At 46.8% G+C, this 20885-nt stretch overlaps 2 protein-coding genes across 5 annotated transcripts in view; one reads left to right on the plus strand and one right to left on the minus strand.

Annotated features, from left to right (window-relative positions):
- Nucleotides 1-20885, minus strand: part of MAPKAPK3 (MAPK activated protein kinase 3) — a 114415-nt gene that overhangs the window by 43480 nt on the left and 50050 nt on the right. For 2 of the 4 annotated variants that reach the window (XR_014616495.1, XM_084214740.1), the window contains exons 1-2: nt 2730-2827; nt 1626-1975 (exon numbers count right to left, since the gene is read on the minus strand). Coding sequence is in view for 3 of the 4 variants with exons in the window: in XM_084214740.1 (XP_084070866.1) it covers nt 1626-1850 (225 nt within the window). In the remaining variant the exon portion in view is untranslated. Of the gene's footprint in view, nt 1-1625; nt 1976-2372; nt 2828-20885 lie in introns of those variants that run through there. The other 2 variants (XM_084214741.1, XM_084214742.1) reach the window with 2 other exon arrangements.
- CISH (cytokine inducible SH2 containing protein) lies at nt 9924-18946 on the plus strand. The gene is made up of 3 exons (XM_084214530.1): nt 9924-10711; nt 15289-15512; nt 15979-18946. Exons 1-3 carry the CDS (start codon nt 10665-10667, stop codon nt 16479-16481), a joined length of 774 nt encoding a protein of 257 aa, XP_084070656.1. The 5' UTR covers nt 9924-10664; the 3' UTR covers nt 16482-18946.

The following is a 20885-nucleotide window of genomic DNA, read 5'->3' on the forward strand; positions in this document are numbered from 1 at the left end:
AATAGGTTCCCCCAACCCATCAAGCAGAATACATTCTATCAGGCCACTGCAATTTCCATTCTCTTCTCCCTCTCCCCAGCTCTGAGGGCTAAAATAAAAAAAATAGTTCCCAGATGTTAACATACATTGGAATAAGTTTCCTACTTCATTCCAGAGCTACAAAATTTACTCTGGAACATACTTGTTGCTACTGGATTGCCCTCTGGAAAGGCAATTTCTGTTTTAAAACACTTCCAGCCCTTATGACTGCAAACCCTTTGAAGCGTGAATGATTTCTAACCAGCAACAAAGCCACTGAACTCTTCAGAAAAAGCAGATCAGCTTCCGCATTAACTATTATCCTTCATCACAGTATGCTAAGTTTAGAAATTAATGTTGCTAGCACTCCAGAAGGACTTGATTAATGGATCATCTCAGAGATGCAAAGATGTGACACTCCCCATGGCAGGTGCAAAACCCCAGTACCTGCAGTCTGTTGTCAAAACCTCCAGTTTCCTTTTGATAAACCTCTGTCAGTCAGCTACATGAAGCTAATACAAAAGAGTGTGATAAACTACATCAGAGTATTGGAAACATGTGAATTAATCAGCAAATTATTGTCTTATAAGCTTTTCTAACTCCTCTATTAATTTTTTTTTCCAGTAGCCAAAGCTGCCAGGTATTTCCAGCCTACTCTATCACAACGCAAAGGCTTTGGTGGGGACAGCAGTTCTGTTTTGCAGGCCTTGGCAGAGCCCCCAGCTGACCATGGCAGATCCACTCTGCTCCCAGCACACATGGAGTGTGAACAGGGAAAGGAAGGATACCTGAGAGCCTCCTGGACCCACCAGATTAACCCCAGCAAGGAATCTGTAACACCCATAAGTAATTCTTATGACAATTACTTCAGCTGCTTTTAGTCTTCTGGTACTGAACCATCCTGGTTCTCATTTAGGCTGTTTGTTTTCCCAATAATGTGGTTTAAGAGCACTAAGGAAATTTTCAAGTTTAAAAGCTGCAGAACAAAAGGTAAGTAAGCTTTATGCTCTCTAATGAATGGTTATTGCTCTACTTATTTAAGTGCTACTTCCACCATAAATATCTACTAAACTCACTTGACATACTGGTGTAATTGGTGCTTTCCCAGGAAATATCCTTTGGTAAATTGATTGCAAAAATAAAGGAGGAAAATAAATGAACAATTAGAAATGCTCCTTAAGAAAAATCTTCAAACAGAGGAAAGACTGAAGATCAATGAACATTTAAGTATTTCACAGTTTAGGCCTATTCACTGCACATGATCCAAAATAGTTTCCTTCGTGAGTATTGCATAATATGTTCATTCAAAATCTAACAAGTTTTCTCCCAGAACACACCAAGACATGGTTCCCTCCCCCGCTTTCTTGTCTTTTAAATATGAACACAAGAATTTCACAGCTGATAACATTATTCTGGAAACTACACAGAATATTCTGGAAAAGGCTCAAGCTGGGACTCCAGTGCTGTGATAGCAAATGTTTCCACATATTCAGGTTCTTCACGCATCACTCTTTGAGAAAGGTAAGCACAGAACAAGTAGCTTTTACAGGGAACAAACACTGGCCTCCAAACCATAAATAAGGAAAAAAAAGACAAAACACACATACCTTCAAAGCACATTTCTGGCCTGTCTCCTTGTTGAAACACTCCAGTACTTTGCCATTGATTCCTAACCCTAGCACACGTTTGGAGAGTTTGTAGTCGTCTGTAACTGCATGTTTTTTTATCTCTAGTTTGACATGGGCTGTTCCCCCAGGCAAGGATTTCACGCTGCTCTTGCTCTCCACGTGACTCTCAGCCTGGGATTCCTGTTCACCTTCACTTTGTTCCATATCAGGGAAGAGTCTGGGATGACAGAGATACCCGACAGATTCCCGTGGGGTATCCTCAGCAGAGCCCCTTCTCTTAAGCAATCAAACCCAGTGCTTCAAGCAGTCCATTTGCTCGCCATTTAGTCCTGAGTAGAAATGTAAACAAGTGTTAGCAATTGATATCAACTAACTGTTGTACCGCCTCACCACTTTTCTCTTAACAAGATGACCAGGTGCCAGAGAGAAGTGAAGGGTCACCTCAGGAAAGCACATTGGAGCTTTACAGACCTGTCACCCCACTTCCAGTACACACAGCTCTCAGTCTGCAGGTATAAATCACTGCTTTTACTGCAACAAAAAGTAACTGAGTAACTGCTGAGTCTTGGAGTAACACCACAGCTAAGCTCTGCACAACAGAACAGAGCTTCGAGCTCATAAACCCTCATCAACCACTTGTTGCCTCAATGTTTTATATAGAAATCCTCACAATGGTCCCCGGCCTCATCCCGACACTCCCAAATTACGCAAGAGAACCATGAATACCTGGACTGAACCTCAGAGCGGCACTGCCTGGGCAGGCACCGAACCCTGGGACTGTGCTTTAGTTGCCTGGGTCCACATGCTAGGGGCAGGGACCACCAAACCTCCCAGAAACTGAAGTCCGTGGAGATGTCACGGCGTGGCTCCCGAAGCCGAGAGGTCCCGTTGGGGACTTGAGGGGGATCCCGGGGCGGGTCCCGGTGCCAGCGGCCCCGTTACCACGAGCAGAGGGGCCGCTCGCTCAGGCCCCGCGCTGAGGCGGCGGCGGAGGCCGGGAAAGCCCTAAGGCGAAGCCGGGAGAGCGGGGGGTGGCGGCGGCGGGAGCCGGGCGGGGGCAGCTCCACGCCGGAGCTCGATTACCTGCCTGTGGCGGCGCGGCCCCAGCCGAGGCTTCCCGGAGCGGCTCGGGGAAGGCGGGCTCTGCCTGGGTCCGCCCCGCCGCCCCGGGCAGGTGCGCGCCGCCTTCCCGCCCCGAGCCGCGCCGGGCTGCCGGCGGCGGGACCGGCCCGAGCCCCGACAACCGGCCCGGACTGGGCCGGGCCCGAGCGGGGAGCGGGAGCTGACTCGTGTCAGGTTCCACTGCTCGGACTCCCCTGAACAGCCCTGGTGGGGAACAACCCCCGCGGTGGTTTTAAGGTGATCTAGGGCGGTGATTTAAGGCACGATATTAATTTATTGGGGTAAACGGCTCTGGTAGAGGGGGGGAAATGAGGCTGCAGCGGCGGCGGCTCCGGGCTGGTACCGCAGCGCGCCCGCGCGGTGGCACCGCCGGCCCTTCCCCCGATGGCTCCTCGGGGAAGGGGAGAATCGCCACGTTCGCTCCAAACCCCGTGTTAAACAGGCAGTGATCCTTCAGGCGCTTGGCTACCGAAAGGATGCTCTCACTTAATGCAGTCACTAAAGGCGACCAAAGATGCGGTCAGTGTTTCTCGGCACTTTCGGATGCACAGTCAGGATACTAAAAGGGATGGTTCCCACAGCAACTGTCGCTCATCACTGGTGCACAGAGTGTGGTTCCAGGGATGTGAAATGCTGAGCTTTTTTCCCTACATGTGAAGATGAGTCATGCATCGAAATGGAGCTGTATTCGTATCACTGGAAGGGGCTTAAAGTTCACATGCTTTACAAGTTAAAAATACATTTGTCATTTTACGTAACATAATAGCATCTGGAGTTCTAGCAGATAGGAAAATAATTAAAAGGGCTAATGAGCCCTTTCTCCAAGGAATAAAAAGTAGTTCAACTTAGCAGGATGCAGATCTGCAGTACATCACCATGTGATGTGATGCTACAGCTATTCTGCCTCAGGTTTCCCTTCCAGGCTTTCAGCACTTCAGCTGCTGGAGGGCCTGGCCCCCCGATTCAGTTCACTTATTCTTGGCTAATCAAATCCCTGAGGAAAACAGCTATTTCCAATCTTTTCAGGTTTAGCTGTCAGCCGTCTTAGTCTGCATCACCTCCCACTGCAGCAGTCTCAGAGAAATGTATATATGTAACTGTGAGCTCCCAGGTTGCAAACCTTCAATAACATGGTTCTGCGGTCACCAGCTTGCTCTGATTTTCCTTCCCATGCCTTCTCTCTGTCTTTGCTTTTCTGCTTGTCCTGGATGGTAACTTCCTTCTCTTTGCAACAGGTAACTATTAGTTCTCTTCTCTGCACTCAGTCACTGGGTCAGACCCTTCAGAAAACTGCTAAATCTCTCCACTCTCTTCTGCATTTTTTAATTTGAAAACCATACTTGCTCATGCCCATCTGTAGCTCCCACTCCTGCCCCTGCTTCAGATCTTTCCATGTAACTCTCACCCAAAAGCCTAAGGCTGCCCAAAGCAGACAGCAGTTACGCTGACTAGCACATTGAAGCTGGTAGAAGGCGATTTATGGCTCTATTCTAAGAAATATTAAATGTCGTAAAAATTCCAAGCAGATGTCTACTGAAAGGGTTGCTATTTTCTATAGTGTGTCAGAAGTAAGGAATTTCATTAAGAAACTATGACTCTAACTATTACAAGAATGAGTTTCTAAAAAAATAAGCTGTGCACGGAAAGCAAGGAGGAAAGATGAGGGAATGAGACAGGATGTGTGAAATTAGTTGTTTCTACATGTCTCAGTTATGAGCCATCTCCTGATGAAAAGAGTTAAACTGGGATGATAAAAACTACATTTTTGAAGTCAGAGGAGTATCTCACTGGATGAAAAGCTTGTTTGTGTTCACCACCTGATGTTGCCTGGGTATGCTCTAGGCAAAGTTCATCATTTTACCAGCAAGCAATAATAAGTTTAAACAGGGCAAAACACCTAAAACCCCAATGTGAATCATGGTAAATATGGCCTTACTTCAACCCTCTGCTAATTTCAACCACCATAAACTCCTAACAAGCCTTTCTAGCATCAGCCCAAGTATCAGACAGCCTCACTCTACACAAGGATGACCCCAAAGTAAAAAGCAGCTCCTGAAGCCTCTCTTGGGGCTCATGGCAGGTGGAGCTCCATTAGCATCCTCTGGAGATGCTGATGGAGAATACACTGACAGCCCCACTGCAGCTTCTTGAGCCAGGGGATGTTTTTCACTCAAACAGATGTTTTTATTTATTTATTGATGTTTGCTTTTTGAACTTAAAAAACCCCCTAAAACAGTACTATTACAGGCTAAGAGCCCACTACAGCAAAAGTTCTTTCATCTTCACAAAAATCCTCCACACTGTAAATTAAACATTAATCCTACTTTTATGAGAAGTCCCCAACAGCAACAACATCCAGCAACTTAAATTTCAAAAGAGAATTTGGTGTAGCTGAGTTATGCCTGCTTTGTCCCAAAATAAAACACAGCTTATAGGAGAAAACAGCAAATAATTAAGTCCTTTTCTTTCAATAACCTTAGGGGCAGCAACCCCTTTCCTCTAACCATCATCTTAACCTGGTGAAGCTTTTTAGTTTAGCCAGCACACAGTTTGGATATGTTCTCCCTGATTTTCTCACATCTTCAATATCACAGATACCTGCTTTACAGACAGACAGCACCACTCTGTTTAAACAGAGAAGGTTAATTTTGGCTATTTCACTGGGTATTTTCACTGCCTTTTTGCTGGGCTGTAGCAATTCAATAGCTGGGATCAAAGACATTTCAGACTTTCAAATGTCTCATTTCCTAATAAAAATGAAAGGAACTGAATTTGCTGTCATCTGGAGAGCTAGGAAAGCTAACGTCATCAAATGTTCTCTGAGGGGTGGCAGATCTTGAGCAGTGATACCTGAATGGTACAGGAATCTCAGTTTCCTTATATACAAAAGTGATTTCCTTGGTGGTCAGCCCTTTGATAGCAATGTCTCATGGAAACAGCTATGATAAAGAAATTATCGCTGAAAACTAGTGACATGTTTTTCTGAAACTTTGCTTTGTCTGAGTAACAGCTCTCTATTTTTTTCTGCTGTTATGAGAAATCCACACACTCACGGGATGCATTATACAGATGTCACCAAAGAGAAAATCCTCTGTACTGTCAGGTTGAAGTGAGGACACGGCTTTGTCTGGTTGGGTGGTTGCAACAACCTTATTAAATCCCCCAGGAAGTTCTTCAGAAACTGCATCTCTGATATTAAAAGAAAGAAAGGGCAGCTCTACAGAGTAACATTTTGATATGAAGGAGAACAAAAGCAGTCTCTTGTAGGATCTTTAGTTTAGGCTGTCATGTACACAGTGGTCTGAAACACAAACTATATGCATGTTTTTTCGCCTGTCTTTTGGCTCTGCTCTGAAGGTGTCTGTCTCAGACTTATCAAAAAGGCATAAAAAAACCCCAAACTCAAAAAGCTCATCAGCAAACAGCCTGGCTCTTTTCTCTCCTGGCTGACACAAAACCAGGTTTATAAAGCTTTTTCCTAGGCAATGATCTTTACTGATGCTTTGTTGCTTTTATTCTCAACACCCTCTGTCCTTGTGTCTATGGGTTTATAACATGGTTTCCAGGAGGAATTAAAATTCTGGCCATGAAGCAGCTTCTAGTTAAGTAAACAGAAGTCTCAAGAACACCATTCTCACCATCTGGAGAGCCTGTCCTGGTACCTGACTTTGTTCCTCAAGATTAATTTCTCCATGTTAGCACATAGCAGGTATTTTCCTATAGAAATACAGACAAGGATAGAAAAGCTGCTTTTTTATGCCTGGCTTCAGACACTCTATTACAGGTACCTTGTCTTGGTCATTGAGAAGGTTTTGGGAGGCTCCATCTATGTTCCTCCACAGTTTATTGATGGGATAGTCAGAGAGATACCAGCTGGATGTTTCCCTTTCAGCAGACATGAAAAAAAAGACACATTTTTTTTCACAGAAGAATCATAAATCAAAAGCATAAAAAAACCCTTCTAATCTGTCTACAGGAGATGGTGCTTCATTTTATGCTGCAGTGGAGCAGAAGAAATTAATCTCTTTCATTGAAACATCCTGCAACTAATGGGTATGACAGCATTACCTGGTAGTCCTGAGGTGGCCTTTCAGATCACTCAAGAATACCATTTTTGCAACATTTGAATCAGGCAGCAAAACTCCTAACAGATGCCACACTGCCATCACCTTCTAGGTCACCATGTGCCACAAGCCTCAGGACAACGAATATGCTGAGCTCCTTATAATAACCCAGGGTATTTTTTCACAGCTTGAAATAAAACCCATTCCTTTCTGCACATCCTGCTTCTCATGGAGCCAACTCAGATGTCCCTGTATCCACGGCACAGCTCACACACACCCTGGAAACTCCTCCATTGTTACTCACCAGGTTGGGAAATCAAAACCACAGCATTAAATGCACCACCTGTTGTTGATTACAGGAATTGGTGTGTCCTACTGGAATAACGAGCTGGCCCCTCTAAACAAGGAACAGCTGCTTGTTATTGGTAACATTGGGTCACTCAGTGGGGTTTGTTATACTACAGCTCAGGATAAGGGCCAGGCAGTAACCAAAGGGGTGATTTACTTTCAGTCTTTCAAGCTACTGGTGAAGGTAAACCAAGATCACAGGAATGTCCAAATGCCTAGAGGAAGTCCTGTAACAACTGCAGTGGGAAGTGGCCACCGGGTTTCCCAAGCACACATTTAGCAGCAGATGGTGCTGTTGTGCCAGTGAACTTTCCTGAGGGATTTACTGTCTCACTTTCTGGATTTTCTTCCCTGGCTTTATTGAGAGCTTTGAGCTTTCCTTGATACCTTTCATAACTAAAGCTAAGCATTCAATGATATCACTCAACAAGATTTCCTGCTACTGCCTCTGTAATGTCCTTATTTTTCAAGACAGTACTCTGGAAAGCCATTTATATGAATATAAACTGGCTTTAAATAACTAATTTGTGTGAATAGCAACGCTTTATATTGACTGTGCAGGGTCTGGGACACTGGCACATCGGGCACACTGTGCTGTTCCCCTCTCGGGGCATTGCCCTGTGCCCGAGGAGTGCCAATGAGCACAACGTTCATGTCGAGTGATGAAGCACTGCTGAGTGCTCCTGACTTCAAACCGATCACAGATTTCTTAGATAAGGCAGCCCAGGCATTAGCCTGAATATTTTTTTTGAGGTGGTCCCCAAAGAAGTTTCCAGCACAAGTGCAATCTCCTTTCATTGATGTGCACACACATCAGCTACTTCGAGACAATGCTCGTTTCTCCGGGTCCTGCAGGACCGTGAGCAGAGCGGCTCGGGTCCGGGGACCGCGGCTGGAAAACCAGTGCGGGAGAGCGGGACGGGTACTGGGAGCACTGGCCAGCGCAGACCCCGCTCCGGCGGGGATGTTCCCTCTGCACAGTTCTGAGCGTGCCTTCCCAGCGCCCGAGATACAAATGGCTGCTCACCCCCAGCACAGAGCCTGCACTAAAAGCCTCCTCCAGGAGGAGGATCGCTAGATGGAGCCCAATTCTAAGTGAAAAAAAGATGCAGACAGCTCTTCAGTGCCGGCGCAGGACTGCAGCGCTCCTGCCGGCACACCAAGCTGGGACCTCAGCGTCCCCCCCGAGGCTGACGACGAATTAAATACCTTCTGAATGTGCAGGTTCACTGTGGTTTGCCGGAGACGAGAGCTGCTCCCACCTCTGTAGTCTAGATCTGTTCAAATCCATCGTGCTGCTGCACCACGGATAGAAGGTCTAAACAACCTCGGATTTAGATGCTGGAGGGGCACAGGCACGCAGGTGTCCTCTGCAACCCTGAGCCAGGGCTACAAAGGGCCCTCCGAATGATCGTCTGAATGTTGTGCTTGGTGTGCACAGGAAAGGTGAGGATTGAAATTCCTCTGCCAGGCCGTCGCCTCCCCTGCGAATTTACACACATTCAGAGGAAGTGTGAGCTGAAGCTGTCAGGCTCAGAAGCAAACTGGTCAAGGAGTGCCTGCAGGCTGACATTCCCACCCCTTTGAGACGGCCCTTAGAGTACTTAGATGGATGGGCAGACACTCAGGATACTTAGATGGCCCTCAGCACCTCTCTCTTCGCATAGCTAGGTATTATTAGCAGCACTCATTATTGCACTGCCCCTGATTCAGGACAGAAAACGGATGGAGAGGCTGAGCAGCTGCCAAATGACACTGTAGGGAGTGAAAGCCTGAGTCAGGAGCTGAACACAGCCTGCCTGCTCTCAGGCTCATTCCCATGAAGGGAACACCCTTCTAACCTCACCCTTATCAGCATCCTGCCTTCCCCTCTGCTCCCGGCCCCATCCACTTCTGAATGTTCTGAATAGCACAATGATTACTAATATTTTTAAGTATTCAACCTACTCTAATGGAGGTGGCAGACAGACCACTCTCATTTTCTCTTATCTCTAATAGAAGAGGTGGCAACTCCTGGCAGGAAAAGAAAAAAGCAATCAAGCTCTTGTTATAAATTGTTCAAAAATAAAAGGTTCAATAACCCTGAAAGAAACCGGAATATTTCCTCATGAGTTACCAGATTTTAACTCGACAATGTTCTATAAATGCAGGACAAAACGGTGGTGGTGTAGCCTTTTCCAGGAGACTTTGCTAAGCTAATACCTGATTCACAGGAGACTCCCAGGTGACCAAGACAACCCTTATAAGACAACCTATGCAGCGTGACAACCACACAATGGCTGCCCAGAGTAGCAGACCCTGCAGCACACCCTCCCCGTACTCCCCAGGTTTCACTGGAAATTGTCCCAGTCCCCGGTTACCCCTCCAGCCTCACAGCCTCGAGCCGGTGCTCAAGAGACCCGGAGAGGCGCCACCAGCTCGGGGAGGATGCCGAACCGCCGGGGAGGGGAGGCGCGAAACGACACCGCAAAACTACAAACGCTTAAAACCAAGGGGAAGGAAAATGACAGACAACTGCGGGAAAATCAAAGGGAGCCGTGCACTAGGGCCGGGCAGGAGGCGGTGGGCGCTGCCGCCCCGCCCCGGGCGGGCCCCGCGCATGCGGCGGCGGCGCCCATTGGCAGCGCCCGGCGCGCCGGCCCCGCGTTCCTGGAAAGTTCTTGGAAATGGATCAAAGGCGTTTCCGCGAACACGCGCGGCGGCGGCTCCGCACGGCTCCCCTCCCTCCCTCCCCTCCCTTCCCCCCCAACCCTGCCTGCCCACCCGAGCGCCGGGAGGGCTCCGCTCCCCTCCCTCCCCCGGCCATGGCAGCAGGGACGCGGCCGTGCTGGACGCAGCTATTTATACCTTCGCTTTTTTTTTTTTTTTTCCTCTCCTCCCCTCGTGGCTGATATAGGAAGAGTGATGCGAACACAATACGATTCCAGGAATTCCTCACTTCCTGGAACAGATTAAAAGGGACACACAAAAGATTACCAAGGAGGTTTGCCTTTTTTTTTTTTCCGCCCCCCCCTCCTTCCACGGAGCTTCATTTCTCCGGAGCCAGCGCTGAGACAGGTCGCTGCTCCGGCTCTTCCCGCAGCACTCGGGGAGATCTTATTTATTGGTACCTATTTATTATTATTATTTCAGAGTACTCTGAAGGAAGATCAGTTCCTCTTTAAATATATGTAATTTCCTTTTTCTCTGGTTATTTTTTTAAACTTTTTTTTTGCTGCTGTTTTCTGAAAAGCAGAACAAGAATACATTATTTTTTCTAAAGCACTGAGAGAGCACGCATTTTCTTGGCCGAAGTTGCTGAAGTCTTTGTCGGACAGCTCGTCTTCTGCTTGGCTTTTGCTGTGTCTGAAACAACCTGCAGAAGGGGTTTGCTGGGACTCGCCAGCCTTCTCTCACCGTGAACCCCAGCTAGAGGCTGAACTCGCTGCTTCGGGAAAACAAAGAAGGCAAGAAGAAAAGAAATAATTTCCTTCTTGAAGACTTAATGCTTTTCCCTTGGTCCGGGAGTGACATGATCCTCTGCGTTCAGGGGTAAGATACTTTGCAGCCTTCTGTGAAAAGCTGTGCTTTGATAATTGTAGTTCGGAAGGTTCTCTGTGACAGTTTTTCAGCTCCCGTGTGTTGCCATGTGTTACTGTAATGGAATGGGAATGACTTTGGCCGGCCGAGTGCTGAGTTCATGTGTCTGTCCCGTGTGCCTGTGTTTTAGATTCCAAGGCCAAAATCATGGAACCATAAGGTATTCCTGATTTCCGTGCTTTCTACTGCTGAAAAACTACAGGGTATTCAAAGTCTTTGGGAGAGTAAGAATAACTTGGAGTGTGTTGTTCAGTGTGGTGGGCGCAGCACCAGTGCAGACACCAACCCAACACCATAGGTGCTTGCTCTCTAAAGTCCTTTTGGAATCTAACTGCTTACAGGGAAAAACTTCCCTGGACTTTAGGTGCTTTGGTCTATTTCTAAGGAGGCATTTATGCTAAATTAATGTCAGTTTTGTGTAAGTTTAAGTGTATGTACATACACGCAGCTTTCCGTAGAGGGAGAGCCACAGGGGGCACACAGATAGTTCCACATCTGCCTTCAGGAGAACAGGTGACATCCAAATGCCTTCTCTGGTATCAGTACTGATGTGTCGGCACTTCAGAGTCCCTGTGACCAGCTTCGTTTATCAGATGAGGAATACCTAGTGTGCAGGAATCACCTGGTATTTTTACACATGCTGCATACTTGGAAATTGTGAGCATTTGTTTCAATCTGAGTCATCTTGTCAGATTTTCCTATCACTCCAGTGTATGGTGGATTTTCCTCAGAGTAAAATCTCCCTTGTCTGCCTGCAATGACTGAAGTATGGGGAATTTCCTGCCATTTCCTCCCCAAAATGTGTTCCACAGAGAAGCAGAGCTCGAGTTTACCACTACTTTCCTACTGTGTGAGGGGTTTGTTTTCACTCTTATTTTCAGTCTTCAGCTGCAGTTTCTATAGCCATGGCAAAGGGAATTCAGTTTTCAGCTTGGCCTTTGGGAAACCCCCTTCTGAAGCTTTTCTCCAGGCTCAACATACAAGAGCTACTGCTTCCCTTACCCACCAAGAACTTACTATGGAGCCAGATGTGTAGATGTTTTCATTTTAATGTCTATTTTGAAGACCATTTATTGCTCCATTTTCATTATCCTCTAGGATTTCGAATATCCTGGACTCCATACTCTCCATCCTATTCAGACCAAGCTCCCAATGGAGTGTTGGGATGCAGTTGATGGAAGGGAGAGCAGCTCCACACTTTTTCTTGTAGTGTTTATATTGTCTTATGAAGTTTAGCTTATCAGCACAGTAACTACAAAGCCAACATTAAATGGTATCTGACATATCTGATTCTGCTCAATTTTCTTGCTGTTCCAAGGCTTTCCGAAACACTAGCTGCCAAAGCACAGGGAAGTTTATTTGCTGTTTTTCTGGAGAGTGCACCCAGACTTTGAGCCAAACATGCCAAATTTCATATGGTTGTTTGCTTCCTCCTCACAGCTGTTGTATGAACACTTTGCTCTATTCAGTCCTGATTCTCCACGTCTTTCCTCTCCTGTCTCTCTTGCAAGCACTATTTGCAAATCCTTTCTTTGCCCCACCAAAGGGCTGACTTTTTCATGTCAGCAAACCTTTCTCAATCTGTCCTTATCCTAGCAAATTCTTCTTAACCCTTTTGCAAATGTTCTTGCGTTAAAAGCTATAGTCTGCTGTTACTTGCTGATCCCTCTGCTCTCCCATTCCTGTGCTTGGAGCTGCTCTGTTTGCTCCCAGCAGCACCTTTCCTTCTTCAGCCTATGTACAAAGTTGTTTAGGACACGAGGACCTCCTAGTCTGTTGAAATTTCTAATCCTGCTCCTCTCTTCCAGCATCTTCCTTTGAGCCTACAGCCACACTGGGAGGTTTTGTAGAGGCATAAGACCAGGGTATAGAAGGAAAATAGGAAATGTGTGAGGCCAGCCTTTCTCTGGCTGCGGTGGAAGGATCCCCACAGTGCCTGCACGGGGTCTGGGTTCCTCCAGCCTCCGGTGGCACAAAGTGTAAGGCAGCAGAGCATGAGTACAGTGGGAAAACTCATCTCAAGCACATGGGCTATGTAAAAGAAATCGACTGACAAATTCACACAGTTGATGTGGTTTTTTGGAGGACCAAGCTGTGAACTGGTACAGCCCTTGAAAGTAACAACTTTCCTCCGATTCATGGCAGACATTTCCCTGTGTAGCTTCGCTATCTCTCCCTTCCTTCCCCACCTCTCAGCCAATTCCTGATTTCCTCTCTGAAGTTGGTATATAAAAAGAAAAAAGTTCCATGCTATGAAAAGTTTTCTTTATGTTCCAAACCCTTCTGGAAGGGTAGGCCAGAAAAATTTTCCAGGAGGAAATAAGTTCAGAGAGATCTGGCACTTGGACTGCAGTATTCGAATTCTGGCGAGTGAATGGTGCAGGACTGATTTTCCTTAGTACCAGTCACAGTCATTTTCAGCTTAGGGAGCTGTTGGTGTGAGAGACACTGCGTTGCCAGCAGGCCCAGGACACCCTCCTTGCACAGCACCAATTGGTAACTAGGATCAGCACAGGCAAGGATCAGAATCACAGAACATTCCGAGTTGAAAGGGACTCACCAGGACGATCGAGTCCAACTGTGAATGACCCATATGGGGATCAAGTCCATGACCTCAGTGCTATTTGCACCATGTTCCAAGCAGCTGATCTGGCCTATGGTCCTCCTTGTGCAAAACGGGGGGTAATGCAGAATTGGGAATCTCCTTTCCCCAAAGAGACAGGTAGCTAGGCATTTGTGAAGACTGTGACATTAAGAGGGAGACATCCAAATATCTTGAAAAATGGAGCCCTCAACACCTATAAATGTATCTCCCAGAGGATTTAAAAGAGAACTTGGAGCTTTTCCAACAATCATCTCCAGGTACAAAAATATATCCAGATGTACAAAAGCCCCTGAAAATGCAGGTCCTGTAACCAAGGGTCCCTGGTGAGGACAAGGGCCAGCAATCACTTTTATTCAGCCTGGCTTCTTGCCCGTTAATAGAAATTAAGAAACATAGATTAGATACCATGAAAGCCAAGCAGGTATCCTTCTTCTGAAATGTGATTTGACACATTGAAAAAAAAGAATGTTCCTTCCTAAATACCAACAGAATAGCAGGGGGTTTGCTATGTATTGCAAGGGTGAGAGTATCTCTCTGTAGATTTAAATTTACCTAACTCCAAACCTCCATGGTTTGTTTAGAAATGCAGAGATGTGGAACTGATCATGTATCTCGCTTACAAGGTGTGAAAGTGCTTTCAGGTCCTCTCTAATTTACTTTCCTCCCACATCTCTTCTTCTTGTTCTCTGTTCCATACTTGAGTCTTAGCAGTTTGAGGTGGTGGAGTGCAGATATGATCAGGTGCAGATCAGTTTATAGCACATTTATTTATGTACCTGAAGTGTCCCTGTTCACACAGAGCAGAGGGCAGGAGGATGATGTGAAGGGAAGCACTTAGGACTTCACAGTCTCCTCCTGCTTCTCTTCAATGATGTGAGGAGGTGGCTCTACCCTGTGCCATCACTGTCAGCTCCAGTGGTGCTGTGGCAGGGTCATACTGAGGACTGAGTGTATTTCTCTCAGGCATCTTCTCTTTAAAGTGTCTGAAAGACAAGTGTGTTGGGCATGGTGGGGGGATGTAACACAGGGCATGCAGCAGGACAGGGGGACACAGAGGCAAAGAGCTTACACATACTGGGACAGAAACTAATTTTTGCTCAGGAGCTTGCCTGGGAATGAAGACTTTCCTGGCCTCTGACATCCATCCTCCCTAGAGCTCTGCTTTCCTTTAGGAGTCCCTGTGCTGCTGAGGAGGAGCACCCATGACCCATGAGAGCTCCACGCTCTGTGAAAATACATTTAGATGCTGAATAGCTTCACCACTTCAGGCACAGGGAATATGTGTTCTAGCAGCCTGGCCATGGCAGAGCCTCCTCTTGTAGTCCTGCAGGGATTACAGCCACACTGCCTCCTCCATCAAGCTGCTGAACGGTGGGGTGAGTGTAGTGCACAGGCTTGGCTAAAACAAGAATTCCCACTGTTCTCCTATGTGATCAGCTCACTCTGAGTTCTGAGAGATTCATTTAGGATCAGGTCATCCTTGAGCAGAAAGTGGGTAGGACACAACCCAAGCTATTCCCAATTCTGCTTCTAATTATATTGCAGTAAGTGAACAATCCCACTGGCAGAAACAGAAATGCTCCAACATTGTAATCATGTAACCGAAGCTGTAATGCTGTCATAAACCTTACTGCCCCCGAAACTACGTATTAAAAGGCAACATCTAAAAATTTCAAGTTCAAAATCATTGTAAATTGCAAGACTGACCACCTTCCATAAGATCAAAGAGGCAAATTCACTTTCCCTGTTTCTAAGGGCTCATCTCTAGCTGTGTTCCTTCCTCCTCCCTTGCCTCTCTCAGAAACAATGGTACTGAGGATCTGTTTGTAAAACCTAACACATTATATAATGTAGCATGCACTCTACAGACCCTGCAACTGATCTCAAGGCAAGGATAAATAACACAGTGTGCCTTTCATTTCAGACCTCATCCTTTGCTGGCGGAGGAAAAGATCAGGAGAGTATCACTCAGGGGCATTGAGGAATTGTCAGAGCCCATCATGCAGCCTCTCCCAGTTATGGCCTTCCAGGAGGAGTCTGCACCTGCCCTTGCAGCTCCAGTTCCAGACAGCAACCCACCTCAGACACGGGACCCTGAAGAAGACCTTCTCTGCATTGCAAAAACCTTCTCCTACCTGCGAGAATCTGGTAAGATTCAATTGCAAAGTCACGGGGTCAGAAGGGTGCAGGGACCCAACTCCATAATCTGAGCACCAAGAAGAATCTCCTGATCCCACTTCAGACAGGAACCTGGTTCCCGTGTGGATGGCTGGCTCTTGTGCACACAGCAAGTGTATCTGCAGTCTCTATACATCATGAACTATTTTATTGCTTTATCTTTTGTAACTGAATTGGGAGAAGGAATTGCAAAAAGCAAATTGCTTTTTCTCTGTAAACTGCAGCTGCTGCAGCAGCCGCCAGCCTCATCCCAAGCCCCAGCACAGCAATGGCAAGCACAGGCAGGTAACCTTTAGAACTTGGTCTTAATTTGTTGCCAACTCTGGCTCTGGCTCTCAGGCCCTTAACGTGGTTGTCTTCAAGGCTTCCATAAATTTACCGCCAGTCCTGGAATATGTTCTTTCCCTAACAAATTCTTTCTCGGATGTTTTTCCAGGTTGGTACTGGGGTTCCATCACCGCCAGCGAGGCCAAGCAGCATCTGCAGAAGATGCCTGAGGGCACGTTCCTGGTGCGGGACAGCACCCACCCCAGCTACCTGTTCACGCTGTCCGTCAAGACCAACCGCGGGCCCACCAACGTGCGCATCGAGTACACTGATGGCAGGTTCCGCCTGGACTCCAACTACCTGTCCAAACCTCGCATCCTGGCCTTCCCAGATGTGGTCAGTCTCATCCAGCACTACGTCTTGTCCTGCACAACGGAAAGCAAGACCGAGGCTCCTTACCCGCCTCCGTCTCCTCTACCTCCCCTGCAGAAAGAGCTGGCAGCAGCTGCAGTACACTTGAAGCTCATCCGGCCGCTGGGCCGCAAGGACTGCATGCCCAGCCTGCAGCACCTGTGCCGGCTGCGCATCAACAAGTGCACGGCTGACGTGGAGCGGCTGCCCCTGCCCCGGCGGATGGGGGAATACCTGAAGCAATATCCCTTCCAGCTCTGAAGCGTGGCCCTTCTGTCTCAGGCAGGAACGAGAGACGCAACAACGAGAACTTTGTGGCTCCATCCCACTAAAGGCGGGCACAGCGAAGACCTGATTATCAGCAGAGACTGCATCCATCTTTCCTCTCCCCTTCTCTTCACATCCATTCCAGCCCCAGGGAGGAGTGGGTTGTTTCAGTGAGCAACGGGGGCACCAGCTGAGCTCTGACCCTCGGGCCGTGCCGGCAGGGGCCGGCAGAAGCTCTGCGGGCACGGCCACACTACTTGAATGTCAGAGTTGCTGTGACACCGGACATGTTAACGTTGTTATTTTTGCTATTTATTTCCATGGCAGTTTCTCTCCTCATGGTATTTTTAAAGCACCTTTTACTTTATTATTGTTTTTGTTTCTTTTGTGGAATTAGAGATAGCATAAAGGCTCCCAGCCAACTGGCAGCTGAAACTCTTTGGGAATTTGGATTTGGATTCACATTCAAACAGCTTCTGTTTGAGCCTGTCCCTGTGACAGGTTACAGGAGTCCACATCCAAGCTCTCCTTAGGCTTCTGGGGTATATGAGACTCAGATGACTGTATCCAGACCCACCTCTACAGAGGTAAAGACTATTTGTTTTTTCTTCCTTAGCTACAGAGGGTATCACAACCTCAGAACACAGTGGGAACTCCCAGAGATGTGTGCTGCATCACACATGGACAGGAGACTTCTTTGAGGAAGCTCTTCTTCCTTGAGAGCTCTACACAGAGATCTGGATAGTGAGGTTGGGCCAGGGAGCTCTCATCCCATTTTTTTCCATCTTCTCCATCTCCAAAGGAAGTTTGTGACAAAACATTTCAAAACAAGTAATTAGAAACCAAATTTTCTCATATGCAGGCAGAAGGATTTCATTTCAGAGCACCCTGTGTTTGGCTTGTGTTTTTAAAGTGCTGTTCCCTGACCTTGCCCGAGACACAGGGCAAGAGCAGGGTCTCCTTGAGCAGGGGCTCAGAGACAGCTCTGCTGGGCTGCACCAGTGACACGCACAGCTTCAGGATATTTATTTATTTATTTCTGGGGTGACACTTAGAGGCACCTCAGCCCACAGAGCTGTCCTTGCTCCCTGCTCCCATGATGCCACACTGCTGCACGCTCTGCTCCTGGTCAGCATTAGTCACTGGCCATGCGGCTTCTGCCAGCTCCAGGCTGGAGCACACACTGGAAACCACAATCCAATATTTCTGTTTGCCAAGGTCCAGACCTCTCCTCCCCCCTGCTCTGACTTGCATGTTTGTTATCCATAATTAGGCTTTTGGCTCTGGGTTTCCTTCTAGCACCCCATCCCTTTCACCCCCTGAGATGAGGCACAATGGCTCTTCCCCTGCTCTTTTACACACAGGAGGGACAGACAGCAGATGGGATCTGCCCCAAACCAGCACAGACAAGTTGCCCCTTCCTGTTCATTTGCTGAATCTCATAATCTTCACACCTTGCAATCGAGTGAGAGTAGAGGAGGGAACAGACAGAAATTACCATGTGGCTTATTTTGCCCCTAAGACCCTCTGACTTGTTCTAGCATGAGTGAACATGAAGGATTCCTTGTTCATCCCTCCCTGGGACTCTAAGGCTCTGTAAGTCAGAATGGACAAACCCCCAGCTATAGCTGAGTGTTAGAAGAGAAAATGGAAAAAGATGGGATGGTGACCCAGGACTCAAAAAATGGGTGAGTTTCTTCCACCCTGTCTTAAAGCTGCCAAAAGGGACAAGATGGCCCGATGTGCTTAGTCAGTGTCCTTTTTTTTCTCTCCACATTTATACAAGTTTGTGCTCTTGCAAGCTTTGTTTTTGATACTTTGATGATTGACAGTGTGCATGTGTGATGTCAGGTTTGCTTTTTGGTATATCCTTCCCCTCTATGGCAGCAACCATGGAAAGGTACTGAATGAGAATGAAAATTTTGAAGGCAAAAAGGAAAACTTAAAAAAAAATAATAGAAATTATAAACCACTGAAAAGACTTCCTTTTATCCAAACACCTCTATCTGCCTGAGGACACTGGGAACAAGGAAACCACAGCTCTCTGAGGAGCAGCAGTGATCTCAGGGAGCCCACACAGCTCAGCCACAGGCCTGGTAACTACACTTGGGAAAAATCAGTTGGAGAAGTACAGCAGGAAAGGGCAGGTTGTTCAGCTCTCTGAAACTTGTCTCCTACTTGATCTGTTCTCTGTTGGGGGTGATGGGGAGGTCAAGCTGTGGGTTTGACTCACTGCCCCAAGAGAGCCCAGGAGCTCCTGGCTGACCCCAGACTGAAGGCTGTGAGCTCCCACGGGCAGGGACCAGCTCTGTTCTGTGTTTGTTCTGCATTTAGCACAGTAGGGATCTCTAGGTGCTACTGCAATACAACAAATAAACAATACAGTTACTCCAAAAAGTCAGTTTCTTCTATCTTGAGACAGTTTGTTAAAAATTATTTGACTCTGGATTTTAAATAAACATTTTAAATATACTTTAAAGCCACTCAAAGTCTTTGGTAAAATCCAAGTGGATTAGTTCATTTTCTGTTTAAAGACATCCTCCCCAAGAACACAGGGCAAACTCTGGACCATTTTTTTCAAACAAGACAAAAAGCCTTTCAACAAAAAGAAGACCCTTCAGATAGTGGGAGAGTAAACACCAAAATCCTCAGTGTGGGCCTGGTTCCTACTGCACACTGATGAGCAGCAGCAGATCCTAAGTCCAGCGTTAATAAGGACTGAAGGCACATTTTTTGATGATGTGGAAGAACAGGAATGATTCTTGTATGGTTTCTGTGTGCCATAGAAAACCAATACAATGCAGGGGAAAGAAGGCAGAACATAAGTGGGCAGATGATGCTTTGGGTGGGAGATCCAGGGCAAATCCATTTTCCCCTTTTCTGGGACCATTGGGCTGCAGTGTCCCTGTACCTGTGGTCTGGCCCTGCAGCCTTTCACATCACCTGAGACACCAGACAGCAGGTGGGGAAACCACAGGGACTGGATCTGCCCTGTAGTGTCAGAGGGAGCCAGAGGACACCCCATCTGTCCAGCTTCTGAAACACAGGGAACACACTGAGGCAATGTCACTACTGGGAGGTGACTCCACTGTGGTCCCTCCGTGCTCCTCTTCCAGAAGAGATGACCAAGAGATATCCCCCCATCCTGCCCAAAGCAGGCATAATGTGCTCCCAACCACTGCAAAATGGAAAACACACTCAGAAAAAAAAACCACCAACAAACTGAACTAGTTCCACTCCCATCCTTCTCCCTCTGTGAATCTAGTGACTTCAAAGTTGAAAATACTGCTTTAAAGTATTCCTGAAGCATGTGCTGTGCTTCCTATGCCAGCCAGGGAGCTGGCATTCCCTAACAAATATTTCCACAATCTCATCAGTGTGAGCGGACGGATAGATTTCTATTGCACACCAAACCAGGAAATGTTGGCAATGCCATAATCTGTTCCAGATCAAGTTGTTAAACAAAAACAATCACATCACACTTGGTTTAACAGGAAATATGGAAAGAGAACTACACAGGGTAGAAGCAAACACAAAATAAGTGGAAACATGGAAACAAAAGAAGGAAAAAAAGAAAACAAAAGAAGGAAAAGCTCCATCCATCTTTAAAAAGAAACTTTGAAAACCCTGGAAAAACCTGGAAAGAAAAATGTAACATTTCTGACACATTATTGAGTGATTTCTTAATTTCTTAGCTGGGCTAAACTCTTCCTCTGAGTACACATAGGAAACCCTGCTGTTTCCTTTCCACAGGCTGAAGGTGGAAATGATTGGCATGAGCCAGGCTGGTCCAGAGCTGCAGTCACACGTGCTTTTACCTCATCAGCTGTTACCTTAACAACTCCCACTCCTACACCTTCAGTACATTTTGTTAAAGAAAACAGGTTCATATTCTGAAAACTCCTGTGCCAAACCTCTGTGCACACTGAGCTGATTTTTACAGTTGAGTTCCACATCTCTGGAACCAGGAGCATTTGTGGCAATGCATGCTGGCCTTTACCAGCACTGCAGTACAGCTGCAGCTCCTCTCCCAGTGACACCTGTATGGTTTGTTGAGCCAATGCACAACAATTTGGATTTTCTCTTGGTTTACAGTTTCTGTCTGCAGATAGAAACATGGGTGTGGAGCCCTCAGAGAGTCTGAAAAGCAGACTGATAGGATTGGGAATCAAAATCCCAGTCCATGATTGAAACCACACTCCCATGGCTCACTCCCTCAGCAGAATTCCCCTGCAGTTTGTCAGGCACACATGGTAACATTTTCTGTCTTAAATCATCAGCCTTCTGAAAAAGGAACACATGCACGGGTGAAATAACCAGTTCACATGCACATATTCCTATCTTTTCTAACTTACTGAAACCTCAGTCCTTTCCCTACATCTTCTCAGTTGCCCAAAA

Source organism: Fringilla coelebs (assembly GCF_963513975.1).
Source record: "Fringilla coelebs genome assembly, chromosome: 13".
Classification (NCBI taxonomy): domain Eukaryota; kingdom Metazoa; phylum Chordata; class Aves; order Passeriformes; family Fringillidae; genus Fringilla; species Fringilla coelebs.